Source organism: Podarcis erhardii, assembly GCF_964252035.2.
Source record: "Podarcis erhardii genome assembly, chromosome: 9".
Lineage (NCBI taxonomy): Eukaryota > Metazoa > Chordata > Lepidosauria > Squamata > Lacertidae > Podarcis > Podarcis erhardii.
Genome location: NC_138512.1, coordinates 34860653 through 34878766, shown reverse-complemented (window position 1 = coordinate 34878766; position 18114 = coordinate 34860653). Strand labels below are relative to the sequence as shown.

At 40.1% G+C, this 18114-nt stretch overlaps 1 protein-coding gene across 9 annotated transcripts in view; it reads left to right on the top strand.

Moving 5' to 3' along the window:
- The first annotated feature begins 265 nt into the window (after positions 1-265).
- Positions 266-18114, top strand: part of CLCN3 (chloride voltage-gated channel 3) — a 42872-nt gene continuing 25023 nt past the window's right edge. For 4 of the 9 annotated variants that reach the window (XM_081875281.1, XM_081875277.1, XM_081875280.1 and 1 more), the window contains exons 1-2: positions 266-404; positions 4778-4954. In XM_081875281.1, coding sequence (XP_081731407.1) covers positions 4795-4954 — 160 coding nt within the window. In that variant the 5' untranslated portion in view covers positions 266-404; positions 4778-4794. Of the gene's footprint in view, positions 405-2912; positions 3008-4777; positions 4955-10938; positions 11147-11216; positions 11442-18114 lie in introns of those variants that run through there. The other 5 variants (XM_081875283.1, XM_081875278.1, XM_081875276.1 and 2 more) reach the window with 4 other exon arrangements.

The window sequence follows — 18114 nt, the reverse complement described above, 5'->3', positions numbered from 1 at the left end:
TCCTGCGGACATTGCGAACACCAGTGAGTAGCGCTAACAACCTTGCACACAGCGCGCACGCGCGGAGCCCGAACCCACCTGCCTTTAACACCGCCCGGTTAAAGCGTCCCCGGCACGGGCCGTCTGACGGTCCTGCGGCTGCGCCTGCGCCTGCGCGGCCGCGGAGACACTTGTCTCCACCCCCCTCCATTTCGCCGGCGAAGGGCGGGGTTCCGCTGAGCCGAGCGCCGATTTCCGGACGCTGATTGGCTGGCTGAGGCGTGACCTCGAGGCGTGGGCTGCGCGTGAAGCCCCACCCCCCGCGTTAGTTGGGCGGGAGGCGGCCGAGTCTCTCCGTCCGGCCCGACGGAGGGAGGATGTGTGAGCCCTTCTGGCGGGATCACCAGGCGGCGCCACACGGCCAGGTAGGGCAGGACGCGGCTGAGGCGAGGGCGATGCGGGACGCGGTTCTTGCCTCACGCGCTCCCTCCGCTGCAGGAAGGTGGTTGTGGCGTGAGGCGAGGCGGAGGGGCGCCTGCTAGAACGTGCCAGGTGATCCCGGAGCGAGAGGGTGAGGCGTCTGCGCTGAGGGGGGCGGGAGCCCTTGGGTACCCCTCGCCTCTGGAAGGCTCCTCTCCTCTCCGCTGGCCGGGAAAAGGAAGCGTCATGCCGCATCCTGCCGTTGCCATCGGCCCGAGGGTATCCATGGGGCGGGGAGAATGGCCAGGCCGCCTTCCTGCGCTCGCGCCCCCCCCCCCTTTCCATTGATGGAATCTGCCTCTTGCCAAAGGGAAGGCTTCCCCCTCAAGCCCTATAGTGCTGCCCTCCAGCTGCATGGCCCCCCCTAGTGGGGTTTCCTTCTGAGCAAAGAAGTCCAGTGCTCTTCTGGAATCACCAAAGTTGCATAGGAAACTGTAAGCTAAGTTGGTTCTGCGATGGGTTTGTGTACATGCCTACTCGGAAGTAGTACTCCCAAGCAAATCTGTGGCCTTGATGTTTGGCAGCTTGTATTGCAACATTAATATGTGGCAATTACCGGTATGCGTTGATTTGTACTCAGTGATGGCTGTTATTAACTTGTTGGCGGGTAGAAAAATACTCTTGCAGAGGCCTGAAGTTCTCACAAGTCTCATCCTAAGTCTCGCAAAGGCAGCTGGATGCCCTCCCCCCCCCCCCCCGCAACCTGCTGCCATTTAAATGTTTTGGACTATAACTCTGGTCAGGGAAGATGACTGTTGTAGTCTATAACATCTAGTCACCATCAGGTTGGGGAAAGTTTCACAAGCTTTCTTAATGAGCTTTTGTTTACCTAAAATATTTTTATTGGAAGCTAAGCTTCATGTATCCCAAATAGACTTGCAGCACAAGTTTACATAGAACAAATAGATCTTCTCCTCTCAATTCTTCTTTGCAGAAAACTTAATGTCCTTGCTGAGTTTTAGAATAAATTAAGTTTCTGCCCGTACAAAAGCTCTCTCTGTAGAAGAACACCTCTCTCTTTGCAGAGGAGAGATGGGGCACCTCTTTATTTGTTGCTCTATATGATATCAAGAGCCTTTCATGAGCTTCCCTTTCTGTGACCACCACAAAGATTTTGTCCTTACTTTTAAATCTATCCATCGCCTTGTCCCACCCACTCTATATTTCAGATGTTTTGCCTCATTATATTCTGTTGATCTCCACTCTTCCAGTTCTACCAGTTTGGAAACTGAAGGCACCACTCCGGATTTATTGACTGCTCTTGTTGCTGCCTGCAGGTCTTGGATCCAGAGTGATACCTCAGATGATACAATGGAGCACTTAGAAGGCAGTCCTCTAAGTGCCTAGGTCCCAAACCGCTTAAGGCTATTTAACCCGTTGAAGTGGCCCCAGAAATAACTGGCAACCAATGTAGATCAAACAAAATGGGTGAAATATGGTCTGATTGCCATGTTCCAGTCAGTATTCTGGCAGCAGCATTTTGCTTGTAGTAGCAGTTTCTGTTTCAAACTTAAAGCATCTTACAGTACTGTAGTCTAAGCTGAAGGTCATTAATACTAATTTGGAGTCGTCATTAGGGGTTTGGAGCAAGGTGCCACCAATGTGTGAATAACACCCAACTTTATTTTTCTGTGACATCTGAGTTGCGTGTGGCTGAACAGGTCCTAACCTGGTGCTTGAACACATGGTGGGCTGGATTAAAGCTAATTAGTTGAAACTGAATCTTGACAAGACTTGTGGGTAGTTCGTACCCAGGTCTGGGAGCTAGGCAAGGTGAATGTTCTGGATGGGGTTCCATTACTGTGTTCCTTTGCAGGTTGTGCAAGCCACTATCCTGAATAATGCTTTTATAGTGTCGGGTAGGGAGCACTGGGGATGAATTTATGCAACCAAGTAGGCAGTGGCCCCAAAATGTTTGGGAACCAGTGCTCCAACCCATAAATCTTAGGAAAAAGCTGCTTTAATGAAAGTGTTGGAGTATTGTAATTTGAGTTTTTCCATATCCCCCTGTATAAGACCTTCAGGATCTCTGGAGGGCAGTTTCTATAAGTGGATCTACTGTAAGGAGGGAACCAGGGAGGAATAAAGGCATTTAGATAGTCTTGAACCTCTTTTGTCTTCCACATGCCATTCTGTTCTTCCTTCCTTCCTTCCACTGTGGGGCCCACATTTAATTTTCGCTGGGGTAAAAATGATTGCACATTGCTTTGCTGTTCAAGAGAATATCTGCAAAAATAAAATAAAATAGGCGGGTAGAGAAATGGCCACAGAGACAGCATTCCCTCCTGTCCGCCTGCCATGAATCCTCCCATCTATCCTGCATCAATGGTACATTCCTGTAGTTCCACAGTTAGGCGTGCCAAAGTTACAACAAATTTTCATAATGGTTCCATAGTTCTTAAAAGTCATATGACTTCAGAGCACGAGTTGTGATTCTATATAAGAAGACTGAAAGTTTAATTTCAAGACCAAAGAATAGTGAATGAAGGCACCATAAAACACGGGCATTGAATTTGGTATATTTCAGCAAAAAAACCCGGTTTTACAGGTAAAACAACCATTTCTGTGATATATAATACCTAAAGTTTTCTTGATTTCATAAAGCGGTCTGAAGTATTACCTAAATTGTTAACTATATGGCTGTAGAAGTTAAAACACTTACTATCCTGCACTTTATTTAGAAGTGGATCTTTGGCTTAAGTAGAACTATATCAGCGCATATAAAATTGTCACTGAGATATCAAATCATTGCATTTGTGCTTTTTGTGGCTTGTGTTTGCCTGTACATTACCGTATTTTTCGCCCTATAGGACGCACCGTCCCATAAGGCGCACCTAGTTTTTTGGGGGGGAAATAAAGGGAAAAAAATTATTTCCCCCCCCCAGGCGCGGGGCTGGGGCGGGGGAGGCCCGCCCGAGCTTCCCCCGACCCCAGCCCCCAAACAGGCAGCTCTCTGCAAGCTGTGGGAGCCCAGCGCTGGCTCCCGCTGCTTGCTGAGAGGCCCGCGAAGCCTGGACGCGCTGAGCTCAGCGCGCGCAGGCTTCAGCATGCAGTGCATGCTTTTGAAGCCAACCTACAATCTCTATCATAGTACTATAATATTTTTCATTATGAAAACATTATGCTTATGATACCTCCTTTTTGAGATATGAACTTAAGCAGACATTAGTTAGATAGGATAATGTGACTTCAAAACTGAAGCATTTATTGAGAAATAAATTTTGAATGAATAAATTTTGGATCAGCATGAGGAAACCTACATGTTTATCGTAGGAGTAACATTAACAGTCTGCTTTTTATAAACTGGCTTTTTAAAAAAAGTTTTGCATATAGACAATTATACTGTAAACTAGAAGTGATCCACAGCTTCATGTGCAGTATTTTCCACACACGCATCAAACTTTCAACTTCTTCCTCCAGATTGAAGGGCCCTCTGGAGCAGCACCCCAAGACACCTGTAAGAAGTGTTTTCTGCTAGTACAAGTTTGGTGTCCCAGTCATTATGTCTATTTGAAGTAGATAGTACAATGTATCATTAAGATAAGCAGCCTGTCGTAGGTATACAGATGCAGTGCTGAGAAAAGGTGAATTTGTATAATCGCCTGAGGTGCAGAATGGATGTTCCAGGGTTATTAGAAAGACTGCCTTTCATTCACACTTTTACCTCTTCTCCCACATGCTCTTCTCACACTTAATTTCTTATATGCTTTCCATCCATCCCATTCCACAAAAGGAACTACAGATTGTAGCCAACTAAGCTATACGTGGAGCAGACCCATTGAAATAAATGGGCTTGACAAACTTAAGTTCATTCATTTTGGTGGGTTTATTATGAGTGTGACTTGGTCATATGCTACCCACTTTTTATAGTTGCCTTTATAGGAAGCTGTAGGTTGCTTTTTGAGCTACTGACTGCATGAGGTAGTTGTCGTTTCTTATTCCCTTTGTCTATCAATAAATGCTTCAGTTTTGAAGTCACATTATCCTATCTAACTAATATCTGCTTAAGTTCATATCTCAAAAAGGAGGTATCATAAGCATAATGTTTTCATAATGAAAAATAAATATTATAGTACTATGATAGAGATTGTAGGTTGGCTTCAAAAGCATGCACGTTTTCAGAATTAAACACAAACCATGAGTGTTTTTACATGGGTAGTTGCTGCTGCTTTTGAATTATATTTATGGTAGTTGCACCTTCATTGAGCTATAATGAATTTTCCTAATACTTCAAGAAAAATCTTTGTATTCTTCACTTTAATGTGAATTGTGTACTTGGGCAATGCTTTATAACTTTGAATTTCTTCTTCTTCTTCAGGTAATTAAAGCAGCTAAATGGAGTCTGAACAGTTGTTCCATAGAGGTTACTACCGAAATAGCTACAACAGCATAACTAGTGCAAGCAGTGATGAAGAACTTCTAGATGGAGCCGGTGTCATCATGGACTTCCAGACCTCTGAAGATGACAATTTGTTAGATGGTGATGCATGTATTGGTAAGTCAGTAAACCACTGGTATTTCTTTTTAACTCATTGTACTTACATGCTGGTAGACTGGGCTTTTAGGATCCTCATGGTGTGGCATTGTAACATGTTTTTGGTGTTCTGAGCATAAAAACAAAAATTCATGTCTCAGTTCAGTTGTCATAACCAAACTATAGTTTGGCATTTGAGGCCTTACCTTGGGCTCATTCACTTCAGTTCCCATCCTTGCTTCCTGTTGTACTGCAAACCATAGCTTGCCTCCAAACTCCAATTGGAAGCCATGGACAACGTTCATTGATGTCTGCCTGCTCGCACTGTAGAATTCTTTATGCAATCAGACTCCTGGTTTCTCTTCTTCCCCTCCATTCCTCTTTCCCTGCTCAGATCTGTTCAGGAGGGTCTGCCAGGGCATCTTTAGGGGTGGGAGCTGCAGTGAGGAGGAGAGGCCCCATTGCCCAAACTGATGCCTGCTTGTGCTGTGCTGAATCTTGCCCCAGGGTTTCAACTGGATTTGTGTGGTATAGTATCTATAGTTTGCCCAGTTCGGACACAGCAACAATAGGAAGAGCAGGATAAAATTTAACTGTAAGTAGCAAGGAGGTGGTGGAGGATGAATGGTGCAGGGATGAACAGTGCACATGAGCCAAAGGCACAACCCTAACAACAAAACAATGGTTTTGCAATACCTGAATTAGACTTTAATATCGTGTAGTATCTTCTTGCAGAATGTTGTGAACTGTAAAATGACTTTCTTGTTAGATTAGTTTTAGCACTCCACATACTATTTTAAGACTTTCTGATATATTTCTTCGTTTGAAGAAATACTGGCGTTATGAACAGTACAGACAGCCCCCCGTTTATGTGTGGGTTACCTTTTGAGGCACCTCATGCGTCAGTGAAATTGCATATAATTGAAACCCATGGGAAAAGCCTGCAAACACACCATTTCACCTTTTTCGTGATGTTTCAGTGATGACTTTATGATGTTTCTGAGTTTGGTGCGATACATGGTCATGTACATATTGAACACGTGTAAATGGGGCTGCCTGTATTAGCTTTTCAAAGCTAACATGTTCTAATTTTTTTACAGTTTCGTTAAATGTGGTTGGCATAACTTAATGACTAACATTACTCCATGATTCAAGAAGCACAGATGCTTCTTGAGGCTATTTGGGAACAAAATCAGATGGGAACAATAACGGATGAATACTGAGACTTGCTGTGACTAAATTGGCTGTCCATAAATTGCAGGAAGAAAATGTGCAAATCTGTTCTTTTTAAGCTTTAGTAAGAAAAGCTTTAAAGGGAAAGATACAATATGTTAATTTGTTGAAGGACATTGTGTTTGTGCTAAATTGTTTTTATTCCTAGAAATATCAACAAGGAACATAATGGAACATTGGTCAGGGCTTGTCAAAGAACAATAGCTTTAGATGAATTAGTTTAAGCAAATAAGGCACACAACATTCATATAGTGAAGGAACTAGTTGCAGAAATCTGAGCCCTTAGTAAATACCTTTCCAAACTTGTGAAGGAGTATAATGCCCCTGAAGATTATGATCATCATATATGTGCCACACTTTTAAAATGTTATAGTTGACTTGAATCTCTGGAATAGAACTGTAACTATTAATAACAAAGTTTGATACTCTTAACAGCTGCTTCACAACTGCACACACTGGCAATTTCAGTTGTAATTTAAGTCAGGGGTCAACAACCTACTTGGGCTTGTTGTGGGCACTGCACACACTGCATCGCAACCTATTCTGTTGACTACAATGACATGCTTCTTTCAAGTCTTAATTTCAGTAGGAGGAGACCCTACAAGTACCAGGGAAAACTTCTCTGGGCAAATGTGTGCCAGCGGGCACTGCATTGGCAATCCCTGATTTAAGTAATAGACACTTGAAAGGGGATCTTTATATATTAGGTTGCAGTGCAGTAGCTTACGAAACTTTCCAGTAAGTATCAGGCCTCTCTTTCCTCCCCACTCCTAGAATGGACAGTCAAAAAGGCCACTATTTTGATGTACTAGTTTTCCTGATACTTAATATTATTTTTCACATTGTTCATTGGCTTACCTGTCCATCAAAATCACTCTTCATAAATGCTTTCCCTAACCCATCAGGGCTTCATCTAGCCTTGTCATATCCTTACTGTCCTTCTGCCAATCTCTGTTCCCTGTATCGAGAGGAATAGAGCCAGCTAACTAGGAAGAGAAGCAGTACAGTGGTACCTTGGTTCTCAAACTTAATTGGTTTCGGAAGTCTATTCCAAAACCAAAGCGTTCCGAAACCAAGGCACACTTTCCCGTAGAAAGTAATGCAAAACAGATTAATCCGTTCCAGCCTTTTAGAAACAACCACTAAAACAGCAATTTAATATGAATTTTACTATCCAACAAGACCACTGATCCATAAAATGAAAGCAATAATCAATGTTCTATACTATAAAATAAATAAGACAGTATTGTAGATGATAAAAATTAAAATTATTTTTTTTCTTACTTGCACTGATAATAGTCATTGTTTGGATGGGGGGCTTTTATCCATTTCAGCAGTAACACAATCAATCAATCAATCAATCAATCATAAAACGAAAAACAAGCCACAGTCACAAAAATGAAAAAGCCACACAAACAAAAATTGCTAAAGATAGCAAAAACAAAAGCACCAAATATCACCTCAGAACACTGCAATCAGAAATGGAAGGCTTTATTTACGATGCGTGGGGGGGAAAAGACAACTTAAATTAGCTACTCAAGGATACAAACAGGATGAAAAAAGCCTTTATTATGATGGGGGGGGGACTTAAAATTGCCTTGCAAGGGCAACATGGAATGAAAAAAGCCTTAATTACTATGCAGGGGACTCAAATGAGCTGTGCAGCAGTGAAAACGGAAGCTCAGGAGCACATTCGGCTTCCGAGGCAAAGTTCAAAAACCGGAACACCTACTTCCGGGTTTGCAGCATTCGGGTTCTGAGTTGTTTGGGAACTAAGCTGTTCAAAAACTGAGGTATCACTGTATTTCAGATCTCAGATCCCTTGCTTTTGTGGTGGAAATTTGATGCTGGGCCTGTGTGTACGTGTCCGCTGTTTGTCTTGCTCTTTCTTCTGGGATATCTCCTGTGCAAAGTGAGATATGCCAACTCTTTTATCCTATTTTGGGGGTATGCCAGAAAAATGGGAAGGGGTGCAGAGTTGATTTCCCTCATTTAGTACAAACATCCCTTTCTCCTTTGAGTTCCCTGCCATGTTTGGAAAGGGAATCATTACGCTGGGCATGGGTGCTTACCTGCGGGGAAGAGGTACTTGCTGCTAAGGAGACTTCTGGTTCCCCAATGGTCTCTTTATTTTTCAGCATTCTAGTTTTATATTGTTCAACCATAAACTGTTGCAATCATGCATAGATATGTGGTGTTGTTGTTTTGAACTCAGAGAAATTAAAAACTTGTCTCAATGTGTAGGAGTACCATATATTGAATTAAGAAAACAAATGTGGCAGGGAATGCTCTTTTGTTAGTACCAGAGCTACAGGAAGAACAGTGTCTTTTACATGAGATAATTAATAGGATCTCCTCCATTGTAGCACTTCATCTATGTAATTCCATGGAGATGCAACAGGTGGCCTATTTTTCCTGGCTTTTGGTGCTCTGTAAAATTTTCAGCCAAGTGTGTGTGGTTTTTTTAAAAAAAGTATTATTGGTCGTGTGATTTGTTTCTTCTTCTGCTGTTTGGTTTCCTCTGAGCTTATAAGTAGATAATAGTTGTACTTGTTAGATTGGTAGGTTATAAATGTATTTGTTGTTTTCATTGTGTTTTAATGTTCCATTGTGTAAAAACCACTTTGATATTTTTTAAAAAATGAAGAGCAGTATGTAAATAAAATAAATATTTACTTATATTCAGGTTTATCCAGGAGGCAATGACTGGAGGTTAAAGCGTGGCTGAAGATTTCAGTGCTATGTTTTTGAAGTTGCCAATAACAGTTAACACATTTACATCCTTGGCTAATTTTGTGTTAATCCATGCTCCCCACAACAGCCATGTTACGTTATGCCCCACACCCCTGTAACCATGTTGTATTCTTCATAAAAAGCTTTTCAAATTTTTCATGTTGATGACACAATTTTTAGACACGCGTCATTTTGTGACACAGTAATTCAGTTTTACTAGCAGACTGGAGGTTAAACCAACCCCTTTCCAGCCCCTAGAGGAGCGCAGGAAGCATTTGCGCGACACACCTACACACTAAAGTGTCACAACACACAGTTTGGAAAGCTCTGGCCTAACAAATCAAAATCCTATCTCCCAATGTCCTTGTTTCATCCATTCACTTGTCAGCGGCACTTGTCTAACTGACCCTGTGTGTGAAACAGGCAGATTTCAGAGAAAGCTAACATGAAAATTTTAGCTTTCAACCTTGTATCTTGCAACCTAAAATTTGCTTTAGGACTGTACATACATACTTCCCCATGTGATTGGTGTCAACATACATCATGACCACTGATTCTTCCCCAACACTATCTACTGGACTATATATACAAAAAGTGGCATCCACAACTACAATAAGTGATATCATCTGCAACCAAATCATCATATGGCCTGCATGTTTTTTCAAAATATTTTTTTGAAGGTGAAAGTATACCAATTTGTAAAGGACTCGGGTGGCACTGTGGGTTAAACCATAGAGCCTAGGACTTGCCGATCAGAAGGTTGGCAGTTCGAATTCCATTGCTCAGTCCCTGCTCCTGCCAACCTAGCAGTTCGAAAGCACATTAAAGTGCAAGTAGATAAACAGTGTTTCCGTGTGCTGCTCTGGTTTGCCAGAAGCGGCTTAGTCATGCTGGCCACATGACCCGGAAGCTGTACGCCGGCTCCCTCGGCCAATAAAGCGAAATGAGCCTCGCAACTCCAGAGTCAGTTATGACTGGACCTAATGGTCAGGGGTCCCTTTACCTTTTATACCAATTTGTGGATGTCGGGGCAAGATTGTGCTTCAGAAGCTAGAACAGGACAAGTATTAGCATTTGCCCAGAGCAGATTAACACTTGTTTTGATGTTCACAAGTCAGAATGTGTTGGTATTTATTTCTGGACAAAAAATTAGCATCAAACCTCTATATCCAGAGAATCAAAATTTTCACTAAAATCAATTACCATGTATTATATATAGCCTTTCTGATGAAGAGTAGACTTTAAACAGCATTCAAATTAATTCTTAAATCTCCAGGAATCCTTACATTATGTGTTTCAATATGATTGTTTTATTGTAGAACAGTGGCAGTTTGCTAACTCAGTGTATTGGGACGTCCACGAACCAAATGGCAATCCATGTTGAATGAGATACAAATGGGAAGATAATAGACAGCTTGGTTCTGCATATAGTTACTTTGAAGTAAATCTCACGAGCTTGAATCGGATTTCTAAGTGTGCCAACGATATCGGCTTTTAATAACATTTCTTTCGTTGAAGTGATTGTAATGATGCGAGAAAGGCTAAACTGCATTAAATCTGTCTCTGTAATTTGAGAGACTCTCCCCTCCCTCCTTTTTGGGTATGAGAAAATGTTCCTGTTTCTAAGCCACTCGTATGATTTGTGCTCTTATTACTGGTCATATTACTTATGGATCTGTGTATTTTTTTAAAAAAGACACTGAATTGAGTAAGATAAGTCTTCTCTCCCCCATCCCACTTTGTTCTTTTTTGAGGAATTAAATTTAAGTATTTGGTTTGTATATAAAAAAGCACAAGGGCAAACATGGCTGCCTTTTCAGTGCTGCTATTTTTACATTAGTGTTAGCTTAGGCAGCTGGGTTTAGTTTATATTCTCCTAAACCAGTTCATTCTGTTTTACTTCAAGTGTAGTCACCTTCAGAAATAGCAGGCTTTTTAGATTAAGTCTGCCGTTCCACCTTTAAGCACTCCTAGATTGTAGCCAGTAGCAACCAGGCTGCAATAATTTCCCTTTGATGACATCATCGATTGTGGAAGAACAGAGTTGCTGCAACAAGCCAGCACACAGTCCAAATCCTGATCGAATATGGCAGCTTCCCAGCCCGCTGCTGTTCTATAAGAAATGACTCGGTCGTTCTGATCTTAGAAGACCTCTGTCTATTACACTCATGGAAGTATCTTCTGATCCTTATTTACCTTACGATGGGGGAGGAGACGGCATTCCACTGAGAGAGTTGCATAAAAGAGGTATATCAGATTCATGTTGTGATTCAGTTTCTTGTATGCCTTCTTGTGTGTGTGTGTGGCAGGTTGCTTTCAGATCTAGAGATGAGTTATTAATTGCTTATTAAATGCTGCACTGATTTGTCAAGCCCCCCCAATATGTTTCATACTGGGGGAAAACAGGCAGTACTGGCCCTTTGGCAGCATTTTTTAAAAAATTGACGGATTAGTTCTGCTTCAGATCACATTGGCTGGTGACTCCATCTTCGCTATCTGGCATTCTTCTTAAAGAGCGCAAAACCCAACCTTTCTCTTTTATGTAAGTCGTGAAATAAGCTCTGTAGTAATGGCTGCTCATAGCTTGACTGACAAGAATTAATTAAGGAAGCTGTTTCTTCTCTTGAGAGAACTTAAAGGAGAATGCTGTTTGTACTAGGCTTTGAAGTTTCTGTGCGTGCTCCTATAGTTAACTCCTTCATGGCATTCCGCAAGCTTGGTGCAATGAATTTACTGCATGACTCAAAACAGCCATTTTAATCTAAAAATATAATAGCTGTATTTGTTACATTTCAATTCACAGGAAATTATATACCTTTAAGGGAAGAGTATCACAATTACAGGCTGTCCATTATTATTTTTTATGCATTTGTGTACATGTTCAGAGAAATTGCAGGTGCTTTCAGGCATTTTAGGGGTATAGCCTGTTTTCATGATGTTTTGGGGTATTGACTGTGCTGAATCAGTACACCCAAACATAATGAAAATTATCCAGGAACTATGCTTTTCACCACCACTAGTCCAAATGGCAGACGTGCATTTTGTAGAATCAGTATGGGAGACACACACTAAAGGAGACACTTATAAGGAAGTATTGTGCAAAACGGAAGACAAGTTTGTGTTTCTGTTTTGTCATACTGCTTCCTCTCCCATTTATCAGTGAATCCTAGAACTGGATGTATGCAGGGGGCTGCTGTCTGAATGTAATTTAAATCAGAGTTTTGTTTTGTAATGAAGACACTAAGTGTACTAAAGCATACAGTGTAAATACTGTTACAGCTAAGAATCTATTATTAATTTTTTAATATTGTTTATTACTTGAAAGTTGTTTGTCCTGAAGTTGTATTTATATATACCAAGCTAGATAATTTTCATTCGAGCCTCTCTAAGTACGTCGCAGAACTAAAAATAGAATATTGTCAGTGTGTTTTTTGTTTCAGATATTGGGTTTTGGGAGCTTGAGGTTAGGCTACTCACAAATGGCAGCTTTATCAGACCTGTCAGGAGTAAGCATGGACCAATGGTACCAAATAGTATGGGAAACAGCCTTATTAGAAAAACCAACCAGTAAACTGAAACTGACATGGGGACAAGTGGAAGAAGACGCCTTCACCCCAATATGGCTCCCTTTTATCACATACACAATCCAACAAGATAACAACAAAAATCCACCAACAGCATACGAATCAATATGGCTAATCTGATTCAAAAACACCCACCCCACTCACGCATGAAAACAAAGCTCACCACAGCCAATCACAAACAAACAACCACACCCTAGGCCAACCCCAACCTCTCTCACCACCAAAGGAACACAGGCGAATAGTAAAGAGAACCCACACAAGCGAAGCTGACACAAAACCCCACACATACATTAAGTAAAATAGAAACATCACCACCCGACTCCCCCCCCCTCACCATGGCTCCCTCCACCTCTTTACCCCTTTTTCTTCCTAATGTAACACTAATGTCTCAACAAATGAAACTGATCTGTAGAAAATGTAACTTGAAAAAAGAGACATTGCACATACTTTTGTAAACTAAGAAATCTTTAATAAAAAATACATTTAAAGAAATAGCTTTATCTCCATAAAGTGCATTTTAATGCATTTGTGGCAGGTTCGTCTTTGTGCACTAGATTTCATTACTGAAGAAAAGTAAGCAAGGCAAGGATTTGTCCAGTCAGCATTGTTGTAACTACTTCAACATGCGCCACTTTGTACATAATCCTCTCTAAGGTTTCTTCTTGAAGTATCAGAAGCTAAGATGTCTGTCGCTTTGTACAATAAGTCTTGGATCTAGTCTTCAACTATGTTACTTCTTTGATAAATTAATCATATTGTGGTTGTGTGCCATAGAAGCTTGTTTGGGCTTGGGATAGTTTGCCAAATGTTGAATTGATGAGGTTTTTAAATAATTATTTCAATGAGTACTCTTGTACAATTTAGTATATACACACTGACATGGGCCATTTTCAAAAAATGTTCTTTGAAACTAGGCTTATAGTCTTTGCTCACTTCCTTGGGAATAAGTGCCATTGAACATAATGAGAGCACAGGAAGATAATTTGTCCATCTAGCTCATTATTATTTATACTGGCTGGTAGTGGCTGTCCAAGATTTCAGACAGGATTCTATCCCAACCCTACCAGGAGATGCCAGGGATTGAACCTGGGACCTTCTGCATGCAAAGCAGATACTGTACCACTTGGCTATTGCCCTTCCCCCAGTGAAACTTACTTCTGAGTAATATGCATAGAATGGGGCTTCATGATTGTTTTTTTGGCAAAGGGGTTTTGAGGTGTCCAAAGTGCTGATCTGGTGCATTCAACATGTATAAAGAGGACAGCTTTCAGATTGTTGAGGTGTATTAATTTTGCAGTGAGGCACAGAAGCAGCCTGTCTTAAGTGAGTAGAACATAAATCTGAAGTCAGAAATTCCATCTTATGATTCACTCACAGTCAGGTGCTCTGTGTTTCTCTACTGAGCACATTTTTCTTATAGAAGACTCTGATTGGCACAACATGTATGCAACTTTACACAGGCTTTAAGAAAACTGATCTTCTTAGGGAGTGTAAACGTGGCAGGTGGCATTTTAGGGAGTGTTAGTAAGAAAGGAAGGCATTCAGGAAGCTCCAGTTGCTCAAGTTTTTTTTTAGTAATCTTAACTACATTCAGCAATTTTATCACAATTTTGAAGTGAAAAATTCAATAAAGCTTTGTTTATTCATTATGTATTTCTTAAAATTTATACACGGTTTGATTGTAAAAAAACTCAAGGTGGTTCACAAAAAAAGACAAAACAATAATGTTGACAACAATAATTTAAGACTCTGGAAAAATTAAAATAATAATAGACTGAAAATGGATTAAAACTCTCATCAGCTTTCTAAACATTTGGGTAGGCTTTTCAAAATAAGAATACTTTTATTCCTGGTTATACTGGTTATTCCATGTCTATTAAAAATAAGTCACTTCATTAGCTTTCCTGCAAAGGTTCAAATTTAAGCCTAACACAACTGGCAAAATTATACCTTTATTGAGCCACTTCTTAAATAGGTCGTTCATGTGAATGTCACATGGATATTAAAATAAGAAATGGGAAGTTATAAAAATGGCCCTTCAAAGCAAGTTATAATATATATATATCTATTCAAATAAGTGTCTTTGGGAAAGAACCAGGAAATGTCTTGTATTTCAGCTTTTGCAGGTGTCATAAGAAATTAAAAGCAGTGTCATAAAACTCATGTCTGTATAAAGTGCTTATGGGTGGTGAGAAATCCGGTTCCTCAGCTGTAAGGGGGGGAAGGCCTTTTCTTTGGATGCACCTGGATCTGTTACTGTATACCCGGTATTGCACTTATATCTGGAGATTAACATCTACGTTACACAAAATTCTTTTGTGCTCTTTAAATTGCTTCTTTTGTTGATCCCAATGATTCTTATAAGTCAAGGCTAGATTATGTTGGTTTTGCAATATATTTTCAGCTGGCATGATTAGCTTTTACAAAGCTAATGGAGCTACCAGTTCTTGCAGGTTACAGTCTTGCATTAGTAGCTAGACATTCCTCGTATATTCCAAACATTATACCATGTTGGTACATCCATACTAAGGAGCAAATGCAAATGGTTGAAGCTAACTGTCTCCCTGTAGTGGTTATTGACTTATCTGATGTGAAAGTGTATTTAGTTGATGTTAAAGGATTTCTCTAATTAAAATGAACAAAGGACATTGTGGTACTTCAAGACTCTTAGTATTTGCAGCAATAAACTAAAGGGTATACCTGAATCTGTTTCTTCATTAAACTGTATAATGAATAGTGTTTAAAAGCCAAATTCAGTGAAATGCTGAGAGCCCAAAGAATATGGGAAAGAATAATTATGGTTTGTAAGGAGCTGTATGCTCTTCTAATACTGTTCTTTGGTCTCTCTTGTACTGGCATGCTTAATCATAGGGAAGACTGTCCTTTGCTTTTTGGGCACACTAGCAGTGCCAAGGTTTTCTGCACCACCTCTGAGTCTAAAATAATGGCTTGTACAAGTTTCATCTTAACAGTTGGTAGACATGAATGGCAATCTTCAGTTATTAAATATAAATGATGCATTGAATGCATGATCTCAGGTTCCTTTAGTTTGCCTTTGTACTGTTTTTCTCTTGCCACAGTACTATATGTCAGAATCCATTCTATCCTATTCTACTGACATTCTACAGTTACTTTAAAATCGAATTACATCCCCATTGCTTCTACAGTCCAAGAACAAAACAAAATCAAGGGGGGGATTCTTAATGAAAACTGCTTATGCAGTTTGATTGCATAGAAACATTGGGTTGTTCGTAGGGTAAATGGAAATACATCTTCTGCATTCTCAGTTATTTGGATTTATAAATGTTTTGGTAGTGTCATCTTATGCTAGAGGCTGAGATTATGTGCTGATTTGGTTATGTATGCAACACATGTTCTAGAAAAGCTGTTCCAAATGTGGTTGTGACCTAGTTGCTTTAAAACTGATCTAGATGGTTTTCTTTTTATTATTTTTAAAATATTATTTGTCACACTAATAGTTTTGAATGTATAAATAATAGCAACCTGCAAATCAAAAGGTTTAGGGGAGGCTATAACCAAAATGAAAATAAACTCGAGCTAGGAAGTGCCTTAACTAGCAGAATTTCTTAAAAATAAATCAGTCAATTACCCTGTATTAAAATATTAGGTTCTTTTAACCTTAAGATAATATTATAATATAATGGGAAGTTCTCTATTATACATGTGCTTCCATTCATACCCAAAGTGTACACTGCACTTCAACCTGTTCAGGTAGCTGTATACAGCAGATTCAGTTGCATTTCACAGTATTATAGCAAAAACGTGCACAACATTTGGGCTAAATCCTATGTTTGTTTTATTTTTATTTAACTAAATTTATATAGTGCTTTATTATTTTTTTAAAAAATCTACGAGTAGTTTACTAAACAGTAACTGCATAACATCATATTTTTGAACATTGAAAGAAATAATTTTTTATGGTTTGACAGTTGCATGCTGTGTCATTGTGAGATGAGGTGGGTGGTGTCCACATTTTTTTCCACATTTCCAAATGTGTGAATTATCCCTCAAAGGATGGTAAATCCTTGTCTAGTCAGCACACCACACTACCATATTCCATAACAAAATGAATAGGTATCTGTTATGTACTGAAGTTCTCACCCTGGGCCAGCAGGGGGATACTGTAGATAGTTATGCAAATGAAGGATCGAAAAGTGATGTCCAGTGATTGGATAGTTTTGTATGCAAAAGAAGGATCGAAAAGTGACGTTCTGTGATTGGATAGTTTTAGAAAATGACAACAGTTACATTGTTCTGGAGCTCTATATAAGCAGGCTGACTGAGCTCCTCAGTTTAGTTCTGTTCTGACATCTGAATAAAGAAGAGCTGTTTGAAGAATCACTGTGTCGTCTGCTATGTTCGCCCACAACTTAACAGTATCATAGCATCCATTACATGTCTCCCTCTGCTAACATTATAGTGCTGGTGAAATTTGGCTTCAAAATTTAAACTGGCCATGCACTACATTATTTTGCCAATACTTGCTACCATATACTTTAGTGGGGCAGAATTATCTTAATAACTTTTGCCCTGACACTCAGAACTCAACAAAACAACGAAAGCATACTTTAATTCAGGCTTGTCAAGGAGGATGCACCTGTAGTTTTCACCAAAATTGAAAAGAAAGGTATGATATTCCTGTATTAAAACCAGAGTTTTCACCACGTTTAAACTTGCCGGCATATTCATAGACCTCATCAGGTAAAAAATATTGTTAATAGCTCAATAAGCATTTTTTAAATAAGCTATTTTCAGGCTTACAATAGTGGATTTTAATATTATTATTATTATTTGCTACTCCAGTATCTAGTGTACTCTAGTGATACTCCATTTATCTAGTGTAGACAATACTTATAATTCCACCATTAATTGGCCTTTGAGAAGGAATGGATGAGTTTTTCCCTACAACTGGGTGCATGTCACATTTCAACATTGTTCAGTCTTCACCACTAGGCTGGTCTACTCTTTTGGGATCCCACCAGAAAATTTATCCATGTGCTGCAGCAACTCAGCTTTTTATTTAACTAACCCAGTCTGCTGATTGGTGCTGACTTCAGGCCCTGCTTTTAGCAGTGGTAGGCACACTAGAGAGATCCTGATGGGGACTTTTGTAGCATAGCTAATTCCAACAGACTTGCTGTCACTGCCCATCAGCTGATCAGCATTGACAGCAGGTTTGCCAAGGAACATTTGGGTACAAAAATTAAGGCTCCTGATTGTTCGTCAGCAGCTGGGCTTCTACCTGCCCTAACTAGAAAGACTATAACACTGGCAATTACTTGGGGGTTTATTTAACTTTTAGGGCACCACTTGAAGTATGAAACCTTGCATGTGCTTTGTCATTGCTTATGAAGGCGAGCCTCCTGGCCATTTCACTTCTCTTTCTCCTTGCTGCGAGTCCGCTTCCATTGTTTACTTCACCCAAATTATAAGCTGAGTTTATTCTTAACAATGGCCTGTTGAAACAAGGTAGGTTTATAAGCCATTGTTTTAAGTTGGCTTGTTTGAAACAACCATATTAATATTGCCCACATCTTGCTCAGTTTGGACAGAACAACAACAGCAAGCTGTGGTTGGTCAAAAACAGAAATAACCCAGTGTTTTGAAGGT